Source organism: Pristis pectinata, chromosome 7 (assembly GCF_009764475.1).
Source record: "Pristis pectinata isolate sPriPec2 chromosome 7, sPriPec2.1.pri, whole genome shotgun sequence".
Lineage (NCBI taxonomy): Eukaryota > Metazoa > Chordata > Chondrichthyes > Rhinopristiformes > Pristidae > Pristis > Pristis pectinata.
In genome coordinates, this window is record NC_067411.1 from 78,214,751 (window position 1) to 78,236,509 (window position 21,759).

Here is a 21,759-nt window from a genome sequence, read left to right on the forward strand (position 1 = left end):
GTCTTTTGATTATTTAGATCCTAAATGAAAGATGTTGAGATGTGTAAGCAGTTTAAAATTCTGTTGAGACGTTGACACACAAGGGGAGACTATGGGCTGGTATTTATGTCCTAACCGGAACTAGGATATAGACAGTACAGAGCATTCAGGAAAGGCAGACCATGAGATGAAGCCAGACTAAGCAGAACTACAGATAAAGTCACGCTCTTTAACGATTATTCAGCAGTTTAGTCTAAGGTTTCAACAAATATTTTTATACTTCCTTACACCGTTTTTGTCTACGTTTCACTCAGCAATTAGAATGACTAGTGCTAAGAGCCTACCCATCTTCTATTGCTTTGATAGTGTATATAATTCTGATGATTTGACTCGATGATGTACAAAAATTAAAACATTTTGCTAATCTGAGGCACTCAAAACATGTTTGTGCTCTCCAAGGTGCAAAGGACACCAAGTACTCGAATGTACCTCTGGTGAAGAGGTTACTCCTGCCTTTCGTGGGATTGTGACAGGAATTTTTCTTCACCTAAAAAAACATGGCGCAAGCACACATCACAACAGGATTCACTATAGAAAAGAATGCAGGACTAACAAGTTAATAATCATTCACTTTGGGAAAGGAAAATTATATAACCAATCAGTTTTAATTGTTTATAGAACTACAACTGACTTTTTTTTTTGCAGTACTCGCTGTTAAATGAAAAGGAGACAGTTTTGCTATGTTTAAGTCATTGAACTCCTTTCTTTGCAAAAATGAGTGGAAAAAGGAAGATCCCCTCCTTGTTTGTGCATCAACATAATGTGCCATACACAAACCAAGACCTGAAACGCTAACTCATTTTCTCTCTGCATAGGTGCTCTTTGATCTGCCGACTACCTACTTTTATTTCTTTATACTGAAATGACCTTAGATTCCAAACTAATGCTCCATTTCCTTACATAGTCTGATTCAGGCCTACCAAATTGGTTAACTCTTAATTATCCCATGAAATGGCCTTATAGGTCATTATCTGGGAGCAGTTAGGAAACAGCAATAAATCCTGGTCTTGGCCACGTTAACATCCGTTGAACAATTTTTGTAAGAAATTCCCTTTAATACCTTCCCATCAGTTCCCACTAACCCTAATCTTCCAAATTCCAGATAACGTTCCAGATTTCTACATTATCTCCCTGTGAATAAACCTTCGCAGTTTACAGTAAGTATCATTCTGCTAAATCTATGATGCATCACCTCAGGGGCCAATATATTTTCCAGAAGTGCAGTGCCCAGACCTGCTCACAGTTCTTTAGTAGTAGTCTAACAAGGGATTTATAAAACTATACCATACCTTCCTTCCTCTCGTTATAAAGAGCAACACTCCCTTAGCCCTTTTAATCATTTTCTGACCCTGTCAATGGCACTTTAATGATCCATACACATGAACCCCTTAAGCCTCTGTGGATTTATCCTGCTTCTACATTTTCACCACTAAATATCTGTTCTACTTTATAAACTCCAAAATGGACGATGCCAACTTGCCCTATGTTGAGAGGGGCTTGCCTTAGATTTGCTCACTTATTTAATCCAATAACACAAAGAGAGAGTCAGATTTGTACAGTACAGAAATAGGTCCTTTGGCCCATCACATCCACGCTGATCTTACTGCCCATCTATGCTAATCCCATTTTCCCTGCATTAAAACCGTATCCTTTTATGCCTTGCCTATTTAAGTGATTACCTAAATGCCTCTTAAACGTAGTAATTGTATCCAATTCCACTACCTCCTCTATTGATCACTAAATAAAAAAAAACTTCTCCCAAACATTCCCATTAAATTTCCTACCTCTCGCCTTAAAACTATGCCCTTGTTATTAATACCTCTTGGTAACTTAATACTGCCATTCACACTTCTAATTATGCCACCTATTTGAGGCATAAGCGAGCTTTTGTCTCAAATAAATACAATGAAAATTCTGACCACAGATCCTTGGAGTTTCACTAGTTATTTCCTACTAATTTCAGTGTTCGTCCATTATCATTAAAGATGACCCCCATGTTACGGAGGTGTGGCATTCCTTGACAACCATCTGTATCATGAGTTTCTGTAATGCAAACCCCTTTTTCCCACTGAATCCCATGTTATAAGCAGAGGTGTATTCCTACAGGATGTTTTTTTTTCCCCTCATATTAAGCCACTTTATCGGCAATGGCAATGTGACCCACCATCATTATTTAACAGCTGAGGCAAACGTTAGTCTCAGGGGTTGAATAAGGCTTATGCAAAAGAAGCAACATTTTGTCAACCTTTACTTTTAGTCATTCATTTTGCGTCAATAAGATTTAGGTATGATGTTACTGTGTTGATTGGATTGGCAGTCACAGCCAAGTCCCTCTTCTGTCACCTCTCCAGTCAGAGAATGTGAACAGATATCTCAGAGTGCAGTGCTGCTGTGTTCTTCACCTGTAAGATATTTTCTCTGATGCGCATGGCCCATGGATTAGGAAAGGGTTAGGGAAGTGGGGATATCAGGAAAAGGGATGGGATTCGAGGATCGGGGTTCACAGGAGAAAGGTGGTGTTGGAGGACTTCAGGGGTAAGATGTTAAAGTGCGGTGACTTGGTGGCGGTGGAGTTAATGCCAAGAGGAGCTGGCCATAGCTACAGCGGCTCTCCACAATGTAGGGCATCAGAGAAAATGCCTCATAGATGAAGCATGTGGTAGCACTGTACTCAGAGTCCCTCCTTTGCCTACAACCTCCTGGCTCAAAAAGGTAACTGTGTTATTATTTGGAGACACAAGAGACTACAGATGCTGGAAGTCTGGATCGACACACAAAGGAGCTGGAGGAACTCAGTGGGTCGAGCAGCATTTATGGAGGGAAATGGACAGTCGATGTTTCAGGTCGGGACCCTTCATCAGGACCCTATAATTTGACTGACAGACAACTGAAATCATAATGGTCATAAATTCAGAGTCATACAGCATGGCCAGTTTGTCCATGGCAACCAAGATGCCTATCTGAGCTAGTCCCATGTGTCTGCATTTGGTCCATATCTCTCTAATCCTTTTCTATGCACCTGCCCAAATGTCTTTTAAACATTGTCATTGTACTCACCTCTACCATTTCCTCTGAAAGCTCGCTCCATATACCCACCATTGTGCGAACAATTTTGCCTTCAGATCATTTTAAATCTTTCCTATCTCACCTTAAACCTATGCCTTCTAGTTTTAGACTCTCCTAACCTGGGAAAAAAGACTGACTATTCACCTCATCTATGCCCCTCATGATTTTATAAACCTCAATAAGGTCACCCCTCAACCTTCTGCTCTCCAGGGAGGAACGTCCCAGCCTATCCAGTCTCTCCTCATAACTGAAGCCCCTGGTAACATCCTCGTAAGTCAGCTCTTCACCCTTTCCAGTTTAATGACATCCTTCCTACAGCTGGACGACCGGAACTTCACACAATACTCGAAATGTGCTCTCACCAATTACTTGTACAGTTGCAACATGACATCCCAACTCCTGTACTAAACGTTCTGACCGACGAAGGCAAGCTTTACAAGTGTCTTCTTCACCACCCTGTCTGCTTGTGTCACCACTTTCAGGCAACTACGTACCTGTGCCCCTAGGTCTTTGTTCTACAACACACTCCAGGGTCCTACCATTTACTGTGCAAGTCCTCTGCTACTACATGAAAACAAAACCTGCAGTAATTTTTAATTACTTTAGGAAAAAATGCTCCATATATGCAAAGACTTACATGACAGGTCCTTCAACCCATCAAGTCTGTGCCACCCATCAACCACCCATTTATACTAATCCTACATTAATTCAATTTTTATTCTCCCCAGATTCCCTTCAACTCCCCCTGGATATGACCAATCACCTACATATTTGGGGCAATTTACAGTGGTCAATTAACCTACCAATCCATACTCCTTTGGAATGTGGAAGGAAACCAAAGAACCTGGTGGAAGCCCACACAGTCACATGGAGATGGTGGAAGGTCCCGAGGTCAGGATTGAACCCAGGTCTCTGGTGCTGAGAGGCTACAATCCTACTAGTTGTGCCACCCCCAGCTGAAGGAGTCAATCACAAGGTCCACTTTCGAATTGAAAATGAGGTTAAATTTGGAATTGCAACTACTAACAAATCCTTAACCTAAAATTAATTGCTTAAACTCTGATCACCTGTACAGGCACATTGGTCTATCAGCTTGTTTTGTTGTAGACTTATTGCGAGAAGTTCAGAAGCGTACAAGGCCCAGCTTTGACCAGGTACAGGACTGAGATGTGGGTTTGTAGTGAGAGAGCAGGACAGTGGGACACTTTCAGAGTAGATTCTGTAGAGTGACTGAGGGAGAGTTGGCAGCTGAGAATCATGGCCAGGGATTTGGTTGGGAACTGGTTATGGGTCCAGGGTCAAATTGGCATATTAGAGGATGGGTGGGTCACATAAGGATCACAAGCTTAAGGTCTGGGAAATGTGGTAGTACTTAGGGATGGAGGGTGACTAAGGAAGATTTGGGAAAGTGAAGACAGTTGGTTACTAAAAGGGGGCCTAGGTTGGATGAAGAAGCAAAGCCCATAGGCACTGCCAAGGCCTACTTCTGCAGAGCTAGTCAGCAGACAGCACAGGCCGTAAGTGTGTGAACAAAAACTTAAGTATTGGCCAGAAGGCAGAAATGATCTCCTCTGTGCTTTAGTTGATCAGATGTACAGAAAACCAGAAGCAAAATCACAAACTTTGTGCAACAAGCCTCTGATTTTCCAATTTGTTTTATTTTTTATTCAAAGTGAATCACAATGCACATAAAATGTGGCACTACATGGTCTAATTTCCAGGCGAGCATATATCATTGAATTCATAGAAGCCTGAAGGATAAAATATCATACAAAACACTTTGTCAATGATATAGTAAATTTATTATACCCATTTGAATACATAAAGTCAATTATTTCAGAATCTCAAATCAACCAGTCAACCAGGGGTTTTCTTTTCCCATGGGAAAGTTTTCCAGACAGTTTTTCTTTGCAACCCCTCACCCGACATTCCCACCACAACTCAAGGATCCAGCTGAGAGTGGATATTCACTGCCTGGAGAAACCTTGGATACGAACTTGCATCCTAATCTTCAATCTCATTCACAGCTCCTAACGTTCATAGCACACTAATACAATGACCAGCTCATGAAGGAGGATTAAATTGTCAGCAGTAGTTGAACAGTTCACAGAGCTTCATGGTCCAACCACACCCCCTCACGTTTAACACAGACACAGAAGCAAGCTGTTGTGAAATTAAAATGCAAGAACTCCAGAGCTACCTCCCTTTGCGAGTTACCTGGCTGTGAGAAGTCCATATATCTACCTTGAAAATCAGGTGGACTAGTCAAACCAAAGAGATGAAAATGAATGGTAAAAGAAACTGAGCAGATCCCACTGTTCAACAATAAGTGTTCTCATTAATTAGTGTCCAAAGATCTGGCATCACACTGCAACATCCAGGATTTAAATCAAGTACACGCTATGATGTTGGAAGCCAATCCAAGTAGCCAGACAATTCCACTGGGAGTACTGCATTCTTACCTGTAGGATGCCATTCTCAAAGGCCCGTATTGCGAGGGACGCGGGTCCATCCACAGTCTTTCCATCATCATCTGGGCCCCAGCTGGCGCTGTAGATGTCAATGTGCTGGGGGCTCAGACTGAGAGATTTTGCCTCCACCATATCCGTGACATCCCCATCCAGCATGCGAACTCCTGAGGAAATTGCAACAGGTTAAAGATGGCCTAAATATGACTGACTGTAGTGCTTCATTGTAACTGAAATGATGTATTTTAGGGAGGCACTGGCAAGGGGGGGGGGGGGGGAAGAAGTGGGGGACGGGAAGTGTTGCAGAAAGGTGGTGGTCTACAGGAAATAAACATTAAATACAACTGCAGTTTTATGCTGTAATATTTCAATGTCCGATATAAATATAGAGGTCATTGATCTATTTATTTGAATAAATAGTTTCCTACTTCCCAGTGGGGCCTGCCAGATGAGGCCACTTCTTGTGTTCCATCTGCCCTTCTGTGATGTGAACTTAAATGGTGGCTTTTGATACTTCAAGACCAGTGAACCTGGATGATGGGGTGGAGGGGTGGTGAAGTTGATGTTATGATCCAGGGCACATGCACATCATGAGGTATCTACACCAGGGAAGTTCTCTACAAGCCAGGTACTTTGCATTTATTGCTGTTTGTAACTTGGAATAAAAAGGAAAATAACGGCAAAGCTAAGACTTTCAACACAACCAAGAGAAAATGAAAGTCTGAAGCATGAAAAGAGGTGATAAATTTCAAGAGAGTTTAGCAGACTAGATGGTGAGGTGATGCTTCCCCTCAAAAGGGAATCTAGAAACGGAATAAGAGATCAACCGCTTAAGATGGCAATAAGTGGGCTTCCTCCTCTGAGGGTTGTGAATCTTTGGAATTCTCCAGCTGTGGAGACAAACATTTAATACATTCAAGGCTGAGACATATTATTGGACATTGGGAGAGTTGAAGGTAATGGCGAACAGGCATGAAAGTGGAATCGAGGCCAAGAACTCATTAAATATAGCTTACTCCTGCTTTTATTTCTTCTAAGACTAGTCCCACATACCGAGCTTCCCACAATGAGAACAGGCGCAGTTGGGCCAAATCTGAAATTGTATTTTAATAAGATTGGGAAACAAATTGTATCTGGACTTCAGATGCCAGAAACCAAGGTCCTCAAATTATCCCCTGGGGCAGCAGGGTACAGCCATTGTGGAAAAACTTCTTCCTGTTACTTCACTCCCTTCTTCTAAACAGTGGAGCAAATCCATTAAGGATTCTTATGGAATTATCCCACCGTGTCATTGCAAGGTGTAAAATTTTACTTGAAAAATTCAAATTGGACTCCCTCAAAATCTTTACCCTAGTCCAGTTTATGTTATGTTTTAGCTACATCTGTTAAATCACCTCTCCAGTTGACTGTTCAGCAGCTATACAATTACAGCCCAATGGATTAGGCAGACTAAGAGCTACTTTGCTGAGTTTTTGAATATGTGGGAAATCAATTTTTCTATAAATGAACCTAGAATCTGATGCTAATGAAGTCACTTCAACATTTAAAGGAATGATTTACAACACACTTCTCTGCCCTCTCAACATGAAATAGCTCAAATCTGTCGCATAATGTCAACCGATTTGTTAAAAACTGTATTGGATTACGTTGGTAAAGTTCAAGAGCAAAAAAAAGCTCCCATACAGTCTTTTTTTAAAAACAGTAAAAAAATATTGGCCATATTATTTGGTAACTGTTTGAGTCACAGTCTCACCTTCACTACCAGGCAGTTTACTAAAGCCACAAAACAATTGTGAAGAGCTTCAATTGCTATTAAAACACTTGACAGGAATAAAGATCAACACTGCATGAGCAATTTGGGAGAATATCCTCATTGCCGTCTACACATTGTTATTCTGCCTCAGAGAAAGGTAGAAAATCAGAGAGAGAGACCTGGCATTTAGAAAATGTCTTTTACAGCCTCAGGAAATCAAAATACTTTGCAGTTACCAAGAAGACTTGAAGTGCTGCCACTTCTGTAGCTTAGGAAATGTTAACAACTCATTTGTACATAGCTTTTGAGATAATGAACAAAAACTGACCTGGAGATTTGGCCGAATCTACAGTGTTGGTGGCAAGGTTTGGGGAGGGGTACAGAGGAAGAGTCCACATGGTGATGCCAAGGTACATTAGCTATTTGGTCTTAGGGCAAATTCAAGTTGACAATTTTCATACAGCAATTATCAGCTTACCAGCAAGAAACAACAGTCTGCACAACTGCAATACAAACAGGCCATAGGGCACATTGCTTGAATGTGGGCTCTGGAGGAGCAATCCATCCTGCTCCACATTCAGGTAAGCTCACTTTGAAACCCTTGCCCCCCCACCACCCGCCACTCGAGAGGGCAAAAATAGAGCGACATTTCCTGAATGCATCCAGCACCTGTCTCTAGGCAAATCAACTTTGCTGGGGAGGGTGGGGGTTGCTTTAAACAATGGACCATTTGTATGAGTAAACTCCCAAAGCCTTCTTTGGTGTGCACCAGTTGAGTATTCAACAGAGTGGAAAACTCCCCAGGCATGTACAATCCTCAAAAAGCAGAACAAACAAATCTCAATTTTCAGTAAAATGATTTTGCAGCTGTCAATAATTCAACTAATTTCTTTCATCACTCTGCTCACCACTGCTCAGTTTTGGTTCTTCCAGGATTATTTGACTCTAGGCCACAGCAGACCCTTAGTCCAGAGATTGATAGAAATTAGAATTCCAGGGACAAGTCAAGACTGACTGTCAGAGGCCACACTTGGTCAAATCCTGCTTTGGTATCAAGAGACTGAATGAAATTGAAGAGGAATCAGAGAGAAAGAAAACTCTCCATTGGCCAGAGCATACTTAGAAAAATAAAAGGTGGCTGTGTTTGTTGTAGGTCAGTAATCAGTGCCCCAAAATGTTTTTTTTGTTCTAGTTGTGTTCTTTCTTGTTCTAGTTATGTTCTTTCTTGTAAAAATTGCACAGAGCATATAAGCAGCATTCACAAGAAAAACATAAATTAAACATAAATTGTGTAATTTGTTTTTCTTGTGAATGCTGCTTATATAACGCTCTGTACTTATGATGCTGCTGCAGGTTTTTCATTGCACCTGTGCATATGTGTACTTGTGCATTTGGCAATAAACTCAGCTTAGACTTTGAGAAGCACTTTCAATCTGATTTTCCAGAATCCATCCTACAATAAGTGGGGTATTCACATATTCCACAAGATGACACAGGAAACAGCCAGACCAGATAATAACTTTGAAATACAAACACACAGCAAAATTGAATTAGATGTTAAACTACGAGAATTTAAACAGAGGACTGCAGCTTTGAATTCAGAAATGTTCATTTTACAGCTTCCAACACCAGATCATTATCTCTACAGTTGGAGCTGAAGTGGACTGTGCACCTGTAGCTGAGTAACAGTGAAGATTTGTTTAATGAAAATGTGCCAAGAAAATCCTGGCAATACACTTCTGCGGATAACATTTCTAAGCCTGCCAACCTGGCATGCTGGTAACAAGGCATATCAGTTAACAGATGCATTTAATTTTCAGTTCAAAAACAAAACCTTGTAAGCCACAATTCTGAACAATAATTAGTTGCTGAAACAAAGTCCAACCTCTCCAGCCTATCTTAAATAAATTGTGATCAGGTGATCTGGATAATGTATCCAGAAGTGGACCTTGGTCAATGCTGGGATTCTGTGAAATTCTACTTACAACAATATTGACAGGCCACAGGATCATTGAACAAAATTGTTTATACTACAGCAAGGAACTCCATTTGTGTGCTGCTGAAGGGTCTTTGACGTGAAACATTAATTCTGTTTCTTTTTCTACAGATGCTGTCCAACCCACTGATGTGTTTCTACATCTTCTGTTTTTTTTCCCCCAGAGTTCCACCTTCTGCACTTTTCAGAGTTTCAATTACAAATGAGATCACCTTGTGGTTTGACCAGATGACTGACTGACCTAACACATACTCCACATTACTTTCCCTCAAACAAAAAAATGTAAACATTTTTCCCAGTTATACATGTTTTTTTTCTTTTACAGATTCAGCCTGTTGACTAGTTTTGTTTTAAACATACTGACCTCCTCAAATGTTGACTCGTTTCTGACAAATTGGTTATTGGAACCTACAACCTTTTGACTTGACTCGCTCTTATTCCGTAACTCTTAAAACAGTAGTTGACTCTATTGGTGTCAAGTATAGATTCATATCAAACATTTTGGAATCTGTTGGTGTCTCTCTTGCTGTGATCATTTGATCAATATGAACATTGCTGCCATGAGTTTGGAAATTGCTGCCATGATTTTGGATAGGAAATCAATACTTTTACAATTCTGCACTAATTTACTGTAGTTCCATTGCCAGATTTTGCTTCTTGCTCACTGGTCTCATGACTCTTAGCCAAAATTGTTCTGTTCTTCCACAAAACATCAGTTGCTACTTTAAAAATATTCTGCTTCTGATGTCCTGAGTAAGAAAGTTCTAATCCCTCCAAAAAAAATCCCCTCACCCATCTTAAATGGGCAACCATTTACTTTTAATATAGTGGACCCTTATTCTAAATTTGACCACAAGGGGAAACATCCTTGCTACATTGACGATGTCAAGACCCCTTGGGATCTTGTATGTTTCAGTCACCCTAAGTGCCAGTATACACAAACCTAGCCAAGTTTTCCTCATGTAACATTCCAACCATTCCAGTTATTAGTCTAGTAACCATCATTGAACTGCTTCCAACATATTAACATTGTTTAAGATCAATATTGTATATGGTACTCCAGAGGTGGTCTCACAAATACCCTACATAACAGAAGCATAATCTCCTTACTTTTGTATTCAATTCCCCTTACAATAATCAACAGCAATCCAGTGGTTTTCTGATTGCTTTCAGCACTTGCAAATTTTGTAAATCGTGTATTAAGATACCCAGATCACTCCGTATCTCAGAGCTCTGCAGTCTTTCATTGTTAAGATAGTGTTTTTCTTTATACATGTAATGGTTAGCACTCTGGACTCTGAATCCAGCGATCAGAGTTAAAATCTCAGTGGAACCTCAGCAGGTACTATATGGCAGGCATAGTAGTGTAGCGGTTAGCGTAACGCTATTACAATGCCAGCGACCCGGGTTCAATTCCGGCCACTGCCCGTAAGGAGTTTGTACGTTCTCGCCGTGTCTGCGTGGGTTTCCTCCGGGTGCTCCGGTTTCCTCCCACATTCCAAAGACGTACGCATTAGGAAGTTGTGTGCATGCAATGTTTGCGCCGGAAGCGTGCAACACTTGCAGGTTGCCCCCAGAACACTCTACGCAAAAAATGCATTTCACTGTGTTTCAATATACATGTGACTAATAAAGATATATCTTATATAATATATTGTGGCGACTCACCGTCTAGTCGGGCGAACCGGCTCGGCAGTCGGGTCGCGCGGCGTCGGAGCGACGAGGCCCAAGATGGCGGCGGGCCTCGTCTTTCCGAGCAACGGGGAGAACCCGCGCGCGGGAAAGTCCTGATGACATAGGACTTACGTCATTGCCGGTTTTTTGGGCGGGAGTTTTTCTCCCTTAAAGGGCCCGCACAAGGCGGGAAAATAAACCAGTTCTGTTTGGCAATCCTCCGAGTAGAGTCTTGTTTTATTCCACGGTAGCAACCGCTACATTGGTGACCCCGACGGTCCAAACGGCTTTTGGACCCGCGAAATGGACGACAGCGCAGCAGCCAACGCAGTGGCCCTCAAGCTGCCCACCTTTTGGACACTTCGGCCCAGCGTCTGGTTTGACCAGGCTGAAGCGCAATTCCACCTTCGGCAGATCACCTCCGACTCCACGAAGTACTACCATGTGGTTAGCTCTCTGGACCAGGAGACAGCCGCCCAGGTTGGAGACTTCATCCAGTCGCCTCCGGAGGAAGATAAGTACCCGGCTTTCAAAGATCTTTTGATCCGGACCTTCGGCCTCTCCCGTCGTGAGCACGCCGCCCGCCTGCTTCATCTGGATGGCCTGGGGGACAGATCCCCATCCGCCCTAATGAATGAGATGCTGGCATTGGCCGAGGGACACAAGCCATGCCTGATGTTCGAACAGGCCTTCCTTGAACAGCTCCCCGATGACATCCACTTGTTGTTAGCTGATGCCGACTTCAGCAACCCCCGTGAGGTGGCCGCCCGGGCAGATGTCCTGTGGAGGGCCAAGCGCGAGAGCGGTTCGTCCGTCAGTCAAATCACCAGGCCGCGAGCCCAACGCCTGCCTCGCCCGGCCCCAGCAACCGAGCAGCCACACCCCAGGAACGCAGACGACGACACGGGTGACCAGCTGTGCTTCTACCATCAGAGGTGGGGTGCGGAGGCCCGTCGATGCCGCCCACCCTGCAAGTTTCAGGGAAACGCCAGGGCCAGCCGCCGCTGATGGCTACGGCGGCTGGCCGCCGACAGAGCCTCCTCTTCGTTCAGGACAAGAAATCTGGACGGCATTTCCTCGTTGATACTGGAGCGGAGGTCAGTATTTTGCCCCCGACAGGCCGCGACACTCGTGACAGGCCACCAGGTCCTCTACTCAATGCCGCCAACGGTACAACGATACGGTCTTTCGGCACCCGTACGCTTCAATTACACGTTGGCGGCAGCCGTTTTACCTGGACCTTTACCCTTGCCACCGTCGCCCGACCACTCCTAGGCGCCGATTTCCTTCGGGCCCACAACCTGTTAGTCGACCTGCGAAGGAAGCGGTTAGTCCACTCTAGCACTCTCCGGACTTATCCCCTGGGAGAAATCAGCCCACCAGCCCCGCACCTGGACTCCATTACCCTTTCTGGCGATGATTTCGCCAAGCTCCTAGCCGAATTCCCATCGATTTTGGCACCTTCGTTTACAAATTCTCGGCCCGCACATGGGGTACGACACCACATCATTACCACAGAGCCACCCCTTCATGCCCGAGCACGACGATTACCTCCAGACAAGCTCCGCCTGGCAAAGGAAGAGTTCCATCACATGGAGGAGCTGGGGATTGTTCGCAGGTCAGACAGCCCCTGGGCCTCCCCCCTGCACATGGTCCCCAAAGCCACCGGAGGGTGGAGGCCCTGCAGCGACTACCGCAGGCTGAATGACGCCACCACCCCGGACCGCTATCCCATCCCTCACATCCAGGACTTCGCAGCGAACTTACACGGGGCCCGCATCTTTTCCAAAGTGGACCTCGTTAGGGGATACCACCAAATCCCGGTCCATCCGGATGACGTCCCCAAAACTGCGATTATCACCCCATTCGGCCTGTTCGAATTCCTTCGGATGCCGTTCAGCCTTAAGAACGCCGTGCAGACCTTCCAGCGGCTGATGGACGCGGTAGGCCGAGACCTGGACTTCGTGTTCATTTACTTGGACGACATACTGATCGCCAGCTGTAACCGCCAGGAACACCTTTCCCACCTCCGCCAGCTGTATTCCCGCCTCCGCGATTTCGGCCTCACGATTAACCCGTCCAAGTGCCAATTCGGACTTGACTCTATCGATTTCCTCGGCCACAAAATCACCAGCGACGGGGCAACACCCCTACCCGCCAAGGTGGATGCTATCCGCCATTTTGCCCGCCCCGACACAGTCAAAGGCCTACAGGAATTCCTTGGGATGGTCAACTTTTACCATCGTTTCATCCCTGCAGCAGCCCGTATCATGCGCCCTCTGTTCTCGCTGCTGGCTGGTAAGGGCAAGGACATCACCTGGACTGACGAGGCTGCGGCTGCTTTCGTTAAGGCCAAAGACGCCCTGGCAGACGCCACGATGCTGGTACACCCTAGGACTGACGTCCCGACTGCCCTCACGGTAGACGCGTCCAACACCGCGGTGGGTGGGGTACTGGAACAGCTACTCGAAGGCCGCTGGCAACCCTTGGCATTTTTCAGCAAACACCTTAGACCGCCCGAACTGAAGTACAGCGCTTTTGATCGGGAACTTCTAGCGCTGTATCTGGCGGTCCGGCATTTCCGATACTTTCTAGAAGGCAGGCCTTTCACCGCTTTCACCGATCATAAGCCTCTGTCCTTTGCCTTCTCCAAAGTCTCCGATCCCTGGTCAGCTCGTCAGCAGAGACATTTATCCTACATTTCCGAGTTCACAACTGACATCCAACATGTCTCCGGAAAGGATAATGTCGTTGCTGATGCACTTTCCAGACCAACCATCCACAACCTATCCTTGGGTGTCGACTACACGGCCCTGGCTGACGCACAGCAAGCCGACGACGAACTGCCCAGCTACAGAACCGCAGTCTCGGGTCTGCAGCTCCGAGATTTCTTGGTTGGTCCAGGTCAGCGGACCCTACTTTGCGACGTTGCGACTGGTCAGCCCCGCCCTATTGTCCCTGCAGCCTGGCGGAGACGCGTTTTTGACTCGGTACATGGGTTGGTGCACCCATCCATCAGATCTACTGTCCGACTGGTCGCCAGCAAGTTTGTCTGGCATGGCCTGCGCAAACAGGTCAGTGAGTGGGCCAGGACTTGTCTGCACTGCCAGACGTCAAAAATCCAGCGACACACCAAGGTCCCACCACAGCAGTTCGAGCCTACCCGTAGGAGGTTCGACCACATACACGTCGACCTCGTGGGCCCTCTGCCGGTTTCAAGAGGAGCCCGGTACCTCCTGACCATCGTGGACCGGTTCACGAGGTGGCCTGAGGCAACCCCCCTGACTGACATCACAACTGATTCCTGCGCCCGAGTGCTGCTCACAACTTGGGTCTCACGTTTTGGCGTTCCGGCCCACATCACTTCAGACAGAGGCACCCAATTCACTTCCAGTCTCTGGGCTGCATTAGCGAACCTGCTTGGGACGCAGCTGCACACCACCACGGCCTACCATCCTCAATCAAACGGGTTGGTGGAACGTTTTCACCGCCATCTAAAATCGGCCTTGATGGCCCGCCTGAAGGGTCCTAACTGGGTTGACGAGCTGCCTTGGGTCCTGCTCGGCATACGCACTGCCCCCAAAGAAGACCTCCGCACTTCGTCAGCTGAGCTTGTATACGGGGCGCCACTAGTTGTCCCCGGGGATTTCATACCTGCCCTTCAGGACCAAGGGGAACAACCCCCAGCAGTTCTACAAAGACTGCGCGAGAAGCTCGGCGCCTTGGCCCCGATTCCCACCTCATGGCACGGTCAAGCCCCATCCTGCCAGCCCAAGGAACTACGGGACTGTAAGTTTGTTTTCGTTCGCAGGGGCACACCTCGGGCGCCATTGCAACGACCATATGAGGGACCGTTCCGAGTCATACGGAATAACGGATCCACTTTTATTTTGGACATTGGAGGCAGGGAACAGGTTTTCACGGCGGACCGCCTCAAGCCGGCCCATTTGCATCTGCAACAGCCTGTCGAGGTTGCCACGCCACGACGCAGAGGCCGCCCCCCTAAGCGGCAGCTGGCACAGCCCACGGACCTTGGGGACTGTCTCGCCGGTTCTGGGGGGGGTTGTGTGGCGACTCACCGTCTAGTCGGGCGAACCGGCTCGGCAGTTGGGTCGCGCGGCGTCGGAGCGACGAGGCCCAAGATGGCGGCGGGCCTCGTCTTTCCGAGCGACGGGGAGAACCCGCGCGCGGGAAAGTCCTGATGACGTAGGACTTACGTCATTGCCGGTTTTTTTGGGCGGGAGTTTTTCTCCCTTAAAGGGCCCGCACAAGGCGGGAAGATAAACCAGTTCTGTTTGGCAATCCTCCGAGTAGAGTCTTGTTTTATTCCGCGGTAGCAACCGCTACAATATTTATTTATTTATTTATTTATTTTTCCTGCCAAAAACCTGTAATTACAGAACGGCTGCAAAGCTTCATTTGGATATTTGACCAGGCAGGTCTGTCCTCGCCATCTGTCCTCATACACCTGCTGAAGTATTAAATCTTGTGGAGTCAGTGGAGCAATTTCCATGGCCACTACCAGGAAATCTTATTCCACAAATTGCAATATGAAGATCAAACCTTCACTATTGATAGAGGACTCATGGGGTAATCTGGAGAGAGAATCAACTACTCCATTTTGCTTTCGTGAACAATACACTATTGTGTAATCATATTGCGACAGCAAAACCACTCACTTTCGTGTCCTGGAAGCAACCATTGTTGGAATTGCTGCTTTAGGACCCAGAATCACCAATACATTTGTTATCCATAAAGGAGAACAAAGGGTCTCCCGAGCAGCAAGTGATGGGATTGCTTCACACTGAAGACATTGTTGCTGCTGCAATTTGAGAGTAATTTCTCTTCCTTTTATGATGAGCTATAGGTGGTTCCTGCCCATCATCTATAATATGATGTATTATAACTGAAAGCAGAAACTGGCTTAAGGGTTCTCATATCTCTACTGGCTCTCTATAATTTGGTACTTAGACTGCACTTGCATTGGTCAAACATTTTCTGATGCACATCAGACCAACTCCACTGTTAAGCTGGTACAAAAACATTAACACCATCTACAATAATACTGAATCATTCCCAAAAAAAAAGCTCTGTGACATCACTGGATACTTGGCTTTAAAGACAGCACTGACTTCATCTTTAATAGGTTATAATTCATGATACTATCTCTGGCTGTGTGGAAGCGCACTTGGACATATTTCCATTTCATGTTGTGAAATTGTTTCAATACTTCCTCCAAAATACATGGGATTATCCTGTTCACTAGATGTAATAAGATCATCTTGATTTGCAAACAACTATCAATATCCTGGAAAATTTTGTTCACAGTAGACTGAAGGATCCTTGGTGAGGGTTTGACTGTATTTCTTGTATCCAGCTACATGTATACATAAGCATGCAATAAATCTGGATTTTGTGATACGTATGCGCAGTTGGCAAAGTTGACTTAAGGATATTCTTCATTGTTAGCTACCTGATTTAATGTTATCTTGCAGTCATATCACATATTTTAAACATTTCTCTGCTTTCAGTACAACAATAGTATTGTCCAATCACTCTGAATTACTTTGACAAAAGCGTCATTTCCACCCCTCCGGCCCTAATTTCAAGCTTTTCAAGGGGAGAGAAGGCTAATTACAACAATATTAGGTAGGAACTGGGAAGAGTAGATTGGGAGCAGCAGTTATTGGGCAAGTCCACATCCGATGTGTGGGAGCTGTTTTTAAAGTCCAGCTGGTCAGAATTCAGGACCAACACATTCCTGTGAGGAAGGCAGGCAAGGATGGCAAGCTCAGGAACATTGGATGACAAGAGCTGTTGTAAATTCAGTCAAAAAGTAAAAGGAAGCATATACAAGATTTAGGAAACTGAAATCAGACCGGGCCATTGAGAAATATAAAGGAAGCAGGACAGAATTTAAACAGGGAACTAGGAAGGGACAATGAAGTGTCCTTGGCGGGTAGATTTAGGGAAATATCTGAGGCATTTTCTACATACATTTAGAACAAGAGGATAGCTAGGAAAAAGGTAGAAGCATTCAAGGACAAAAGAGGGAATTTGTGCCTGGAGCAAGAGGAAGTGGGTGAAGTACTAAATGTGCACTTCATATTGGTATTCACCAAAGAGAAAGGCATGGAGGATAGTGAGGTCAGGGACAGGTATGTTGATATTCTAAGGCACATTGATATTAAGGAGGTGACTTTTGGGTCACTTGAAGAACATGAAGGTGGAAAAGTCCATAGGGCTTGATGAGATCTATCCCAGATTATTGAGGGAGGCAAGAGGGGAAATTGCTGGGACCTTGACAGATCTTTGTACCCTCTTCAGCTACAGGCCAAGTCCCAGAGACTGCAGAATAGCCAATATTGTTTTGATTAAGGAGGGCAATAGGGATAATCCAGCAAATTAGAGACTGGTAGCCTTATATCAATGATAGGGAAGTTATTGAAGATTCTTAGGAACAGGACTTGCAATGGACTTATTAGGGATAGTCAACATGGCTTAATGAGGGGGTAAACACATCTTGTGAACCTGCTCGAGTTTCTTTGAAGAGTGACGAAGATGATTGATTAGCGTAGGGCAGTGAAAGTTGTCTATATGGACTTTAGTAAAGCATTCAACAAGGTCCCTCGTGGTAGGCTGATCCAGAAGATTAAGGCACATGGGTTCCATAGTGACTAGGTAGATTAGATTCATAATTAGCTTGGCCATAGAAGACAGAAGGTAGTGGTGGAGGAGTATTATTCTAACTGGAGGTCTGTGACCAGTGGTGCTTTTCAGTGATCAGTGCTGGGACCTCTTGCTTGTGAAATACATAAATGATTTGGACAAAAGCGTAGGTGGGTTGATTAGGAAGTTTGCCGATGACAAAAATTGGTGGAGTTATGGCAGTGAGGAAGGCTGTCAAATGATACAGTAGGTATAGATCAATTAGAAATATGGACAGAAATGGTAGATGGAGTTTAATCTGGACAAGTGTAAGCTATTGCACTTTGGAGGTCAAATGCAAGAGGAAAGTATACAGTAAATGGCAGGACCCTTTGAAGTACTGACGTATAGAGGCATCTTGGGGTGCATCCATTGCTTCCTGAAAGTGGGGTGCATCCATAACTTTCTGAAAGGCAGCATTTGGCATTAAAGTGCATGGACAAGTACATCGACAGGTATGTGGACAGGAAAGATTTAGAGGGATGTGGACCAAAAACAGGCTAATTAGACTAGTCAGGTAGGTAATTTGGTCAGCATTGATAAATTGGGCCAAAGGACCAGTTCCCATGCTGTACAATTCTACAAATCTATCTTGTATTTGGTTGACTGCAGCATTCAGTGCCTGCATACTTTCACCACCATCTTCCTGCTTAGAACATCACGACCATGAGAAAAGGCTTCATCTTCTCCATGGATGTGAAAAACTCACTCCTTGATACATATCCCCAGGCTGATAACAGCTTAAGCTAAGGAGCCTCTATTTTCTTATTTTCCCTACCAAAGCAGAGTCACAATATGTATGCACTTCTATTCTTCATTTGTTCCACTATTTGCAGACTTCTAGTGTATTCCCTGCTCTAATTTTGCTCAAGTGCAGGTGATGCAAGTTTAAGAACAACTGCTACTACTAGATGGTGAAAAGCAGCTGCTGCAGTTCTCCCCATCTGACTCATGGGACCTGTGCAAAACTGACTGTGCAAAACTGACTGTGCTCACAGTTGGGTGATTCAATGTAAGGGCCTATTTCTTGCCATTCACTAGGTCCAAAAGGGCCAACACCAATTTTTTACTTGGATGTTTTGATCTTTTCCCATCCTTTGTCACCAATTGCAATGTATGCCAATGTGGACCTTGGTAAGCTCTACTTAACTGAAGTTAAAGACACAGGAGCATCAAACAAGGATATATGCTTTAAGCTACCAGCAAGGCACTCCCTACAAGTTATTGGACATTATTATACATCTTAGTTACAGAACTACATCTGAATATACCAGAGTCTGCAGATGATGATTTCACATAACTGGGAACACCTAGCTAAAAGATGAAGGAAATGTTGTAAAAAATTAGATAGCAGATAATTAGCTGCATCATCTAGGAAAAAAATGACAAATTTGGAGTTGGGCACTTCAATCTTAATGGCAGGAAGTGATGTTTCAATTGTACTGCATCTTGGTCAGACCCCATCTGGAGTTTTGCAATCAAAAGGATATGTTGGTCTTGGGAAGGATTCAACACAGAGGTTGAACAAAAGTAATTTCTGGTTGATCCAATTAAACTGGTTACAACAGTAAAAGGAGTTTGATAGCACATTTACAGAGAAGCCTTTCCCCTTGTGAATCTAGAACCACGGGGACGATCACTCAAACATTACATTTGCCCTTTCAGAAGTAAAACCAGGAAATGCTTTTTTTAAAAAAAAATAAGTAGTGATGAAAATATGGAGTACTTCCACCCCCACATCGTCTACATTTCTTCCTTGAAGAAGCTTCAGAAGTTGGGTGGACTGAATATTTCAGACTGAGGTATGGAGGCACCAATGCACAGAATCACAAGAGGCTGCAGAGGGTTGTAGACTCAGCCAGCTCCGTCACAGGCACAACCCTCTCCACCATCGGAGACATCTTCAAGAGGCCGTGTCTCAAGGTGGCAGCATCCATCACTAAGGACCCTCACCATCCGGGACATGCCCTCTTCTCATTACTACCATTGGGGAGGTGGTACAGGAGCCTGAAGACCCACACTCAATGATTCAGAAATGGCTTCTTCCCTTCTGCCATCAGATTTCTGAACTGTCCATGAACACTACCTCATTATTTCTTTTCACACTATTTTTTGTAATTTATAGAAATTTTATGTCTTTGCACTGTACTGCTGCCACAAAACAACAAATTTCACGTCATTTAAGTCAGTGATAATAAATCTGATTCTGAGATCAATAGATATGTGTTGGGTTAGATTACCAAGGGACATGGTACAAAGGCTGACTGACAGATTTAAGATTAACAGCATTCCTTACTTAGCATTTCTTTTCTTAGCTTTTTAGCCTATCTTACCAAAGATACTCCTTAAATCTACCTCTAAATTTGTGAACAACTTGTGTCTTTTTTTGGATCAGCAGTAATTCATTGGTCACTGTCATAAAGGATCTTAAAGTCACTGCATAAATATGGCTGATGAGTCAAGAGGAGATTGGTGGTCATATGTTCTCCATTTACAGAATCAGGCTCAAAAAATCCAAAATTCAGTGCTCATGTATATCCTGTCAGAACTCATCATCTTGGCAATGACTACCCGAGTCAGGTTCAAAAGGACATTTGCCAATAAAACTCTGCCGTTCCTTTAAAAGAAATCAAGGTTCAACTCCAGGGTTGCTCAACATAATGGAAAGTGTTGAGCTAAGTGAATGTGAAGGGTAGAAAATATAACACATTAAAAATATCCCTGAAAGACTGGCAGATTACAATATTTTAGCCTGTGTGAGGATTACAGCATCACATGCAAAAATCAGGCAAAGGTCTTTCCCATGTGGAGAGCAGAAATTGCAAAAGGAAGGGTGTTGAGAAGTGGGCTGCAGGAGGGGATTGGGAAGACAATCAAAGGCAGTGATCACTGCTGCTAAAAGGAATAAAGGAATGAACTTGACTGGAGGAAAATACTGTACAGTTTTGACATCATTGGATGTGCCCAGCAGCTGTGTGTGCGTGTATGTCATACACACAGGGTACGTGATATGAAAATCTGAAGCGAGGTACGGGTGTACAAAATGCTTAAATCATTAGAATGTTTGGGAGAATTTTAATCACAAAGTGCAATACAGTATTTACCCCAAGCTATTTAAACAGTGTTTGCCATTTAAACTCCAGTTGGGAATTATGAACTGGGAAAGATTGAGATGGATGTTTCAGGCCATTGTGTTTAAATCCATTTTGAGTTCCATTTGAATGAATTCCACTTTGAGGACAGATGGGAGCAGCTAGGGTTTTCTTTAAGAATGTGGAAGGTGCTAGTAGGTTAACCTGACTGATTATACTGATACAAATGGTCTTAAAGTGGCTATTTACATCAAAATGGAGACAAGAGACTGTAGATGCTTGAATTTGGAGCAAGGAACAACCTGCTTGTTTTGATTTAGGTCAAAATGTCAAGTTACAATAGGCCTGGACAGGGTGATCAGGAAAACCTTTATTTTTTTGGTTCCGCCTGATTGCCTTGAAGGGACAATAACAAGGAAATATATATTAAGTTGGTAGAAGAGTTAGATGGGGGTCCAGGGAACATTTGCTCCACTGAATGGGCAGTGGGTTCTGGAACTCACTGCATTCAAGGTTAGTGCAGGCAGAAACTAGATGGAGAAGCATCTGATGTACCATAGCCTATAAAGCTGCAACTGAAAAATGGCCTGTGCAATTTTTTTTCAGCAAACATGAACACAATGGGCTAAATGGCTGCCTCTTGTGCTAGAAATTTCAATGGTTCACTGAGAACTTATCCCCCAGTATCACCTCCCTTCCAAGTGAATAGGTTAAACATTCCCATCAGCCTATGGGTACTGAATTGTAAACAGCTGTGAGGTACAGGTTCCAGTTAACTGCAGACAGCTCAAGCTCATATTATCTTCAAGATACAACCTTATCAGATGGAAAGGAAAAAGCTTTTATTCTCTTCCAAGAACTCACTAGTGTATCCTGGACAATACCCCACATACTTTGGAAAGTGAAAGTTCATTCTCAGGTCTGGGACCCTTTACCAGAACAGAAGTTTCATCAGCCCAATTC

General features: G+C 44.3%; 1 protein-coding gene across 3 annotated transcripts in view; it reads right to left on the bottom strand.

Moving 5' to 3' along the window:
• Positions 1-21,759, bottom strand: part of pcsk5b (proprotein convertase subtilisin/kexin type 5b) — a 293,223-nt gene that overhangs the window by 187,295 nt on the left and 84,169 nt on the right. For all 3 annotated transcript variants that reach the window (XM_052019395.1, XM_052019394.1, XM_052019393.1), the window contains exon 7: positions 5,568-5,740. In XM_052019395.1, coding sequence (XP_051875355.1) covers positions 5,568-5,740 — 173 coding nt within the window. The remainder of the gene's footprint in view (positions 1-5,567; positions 5,741-21,759) is intronic.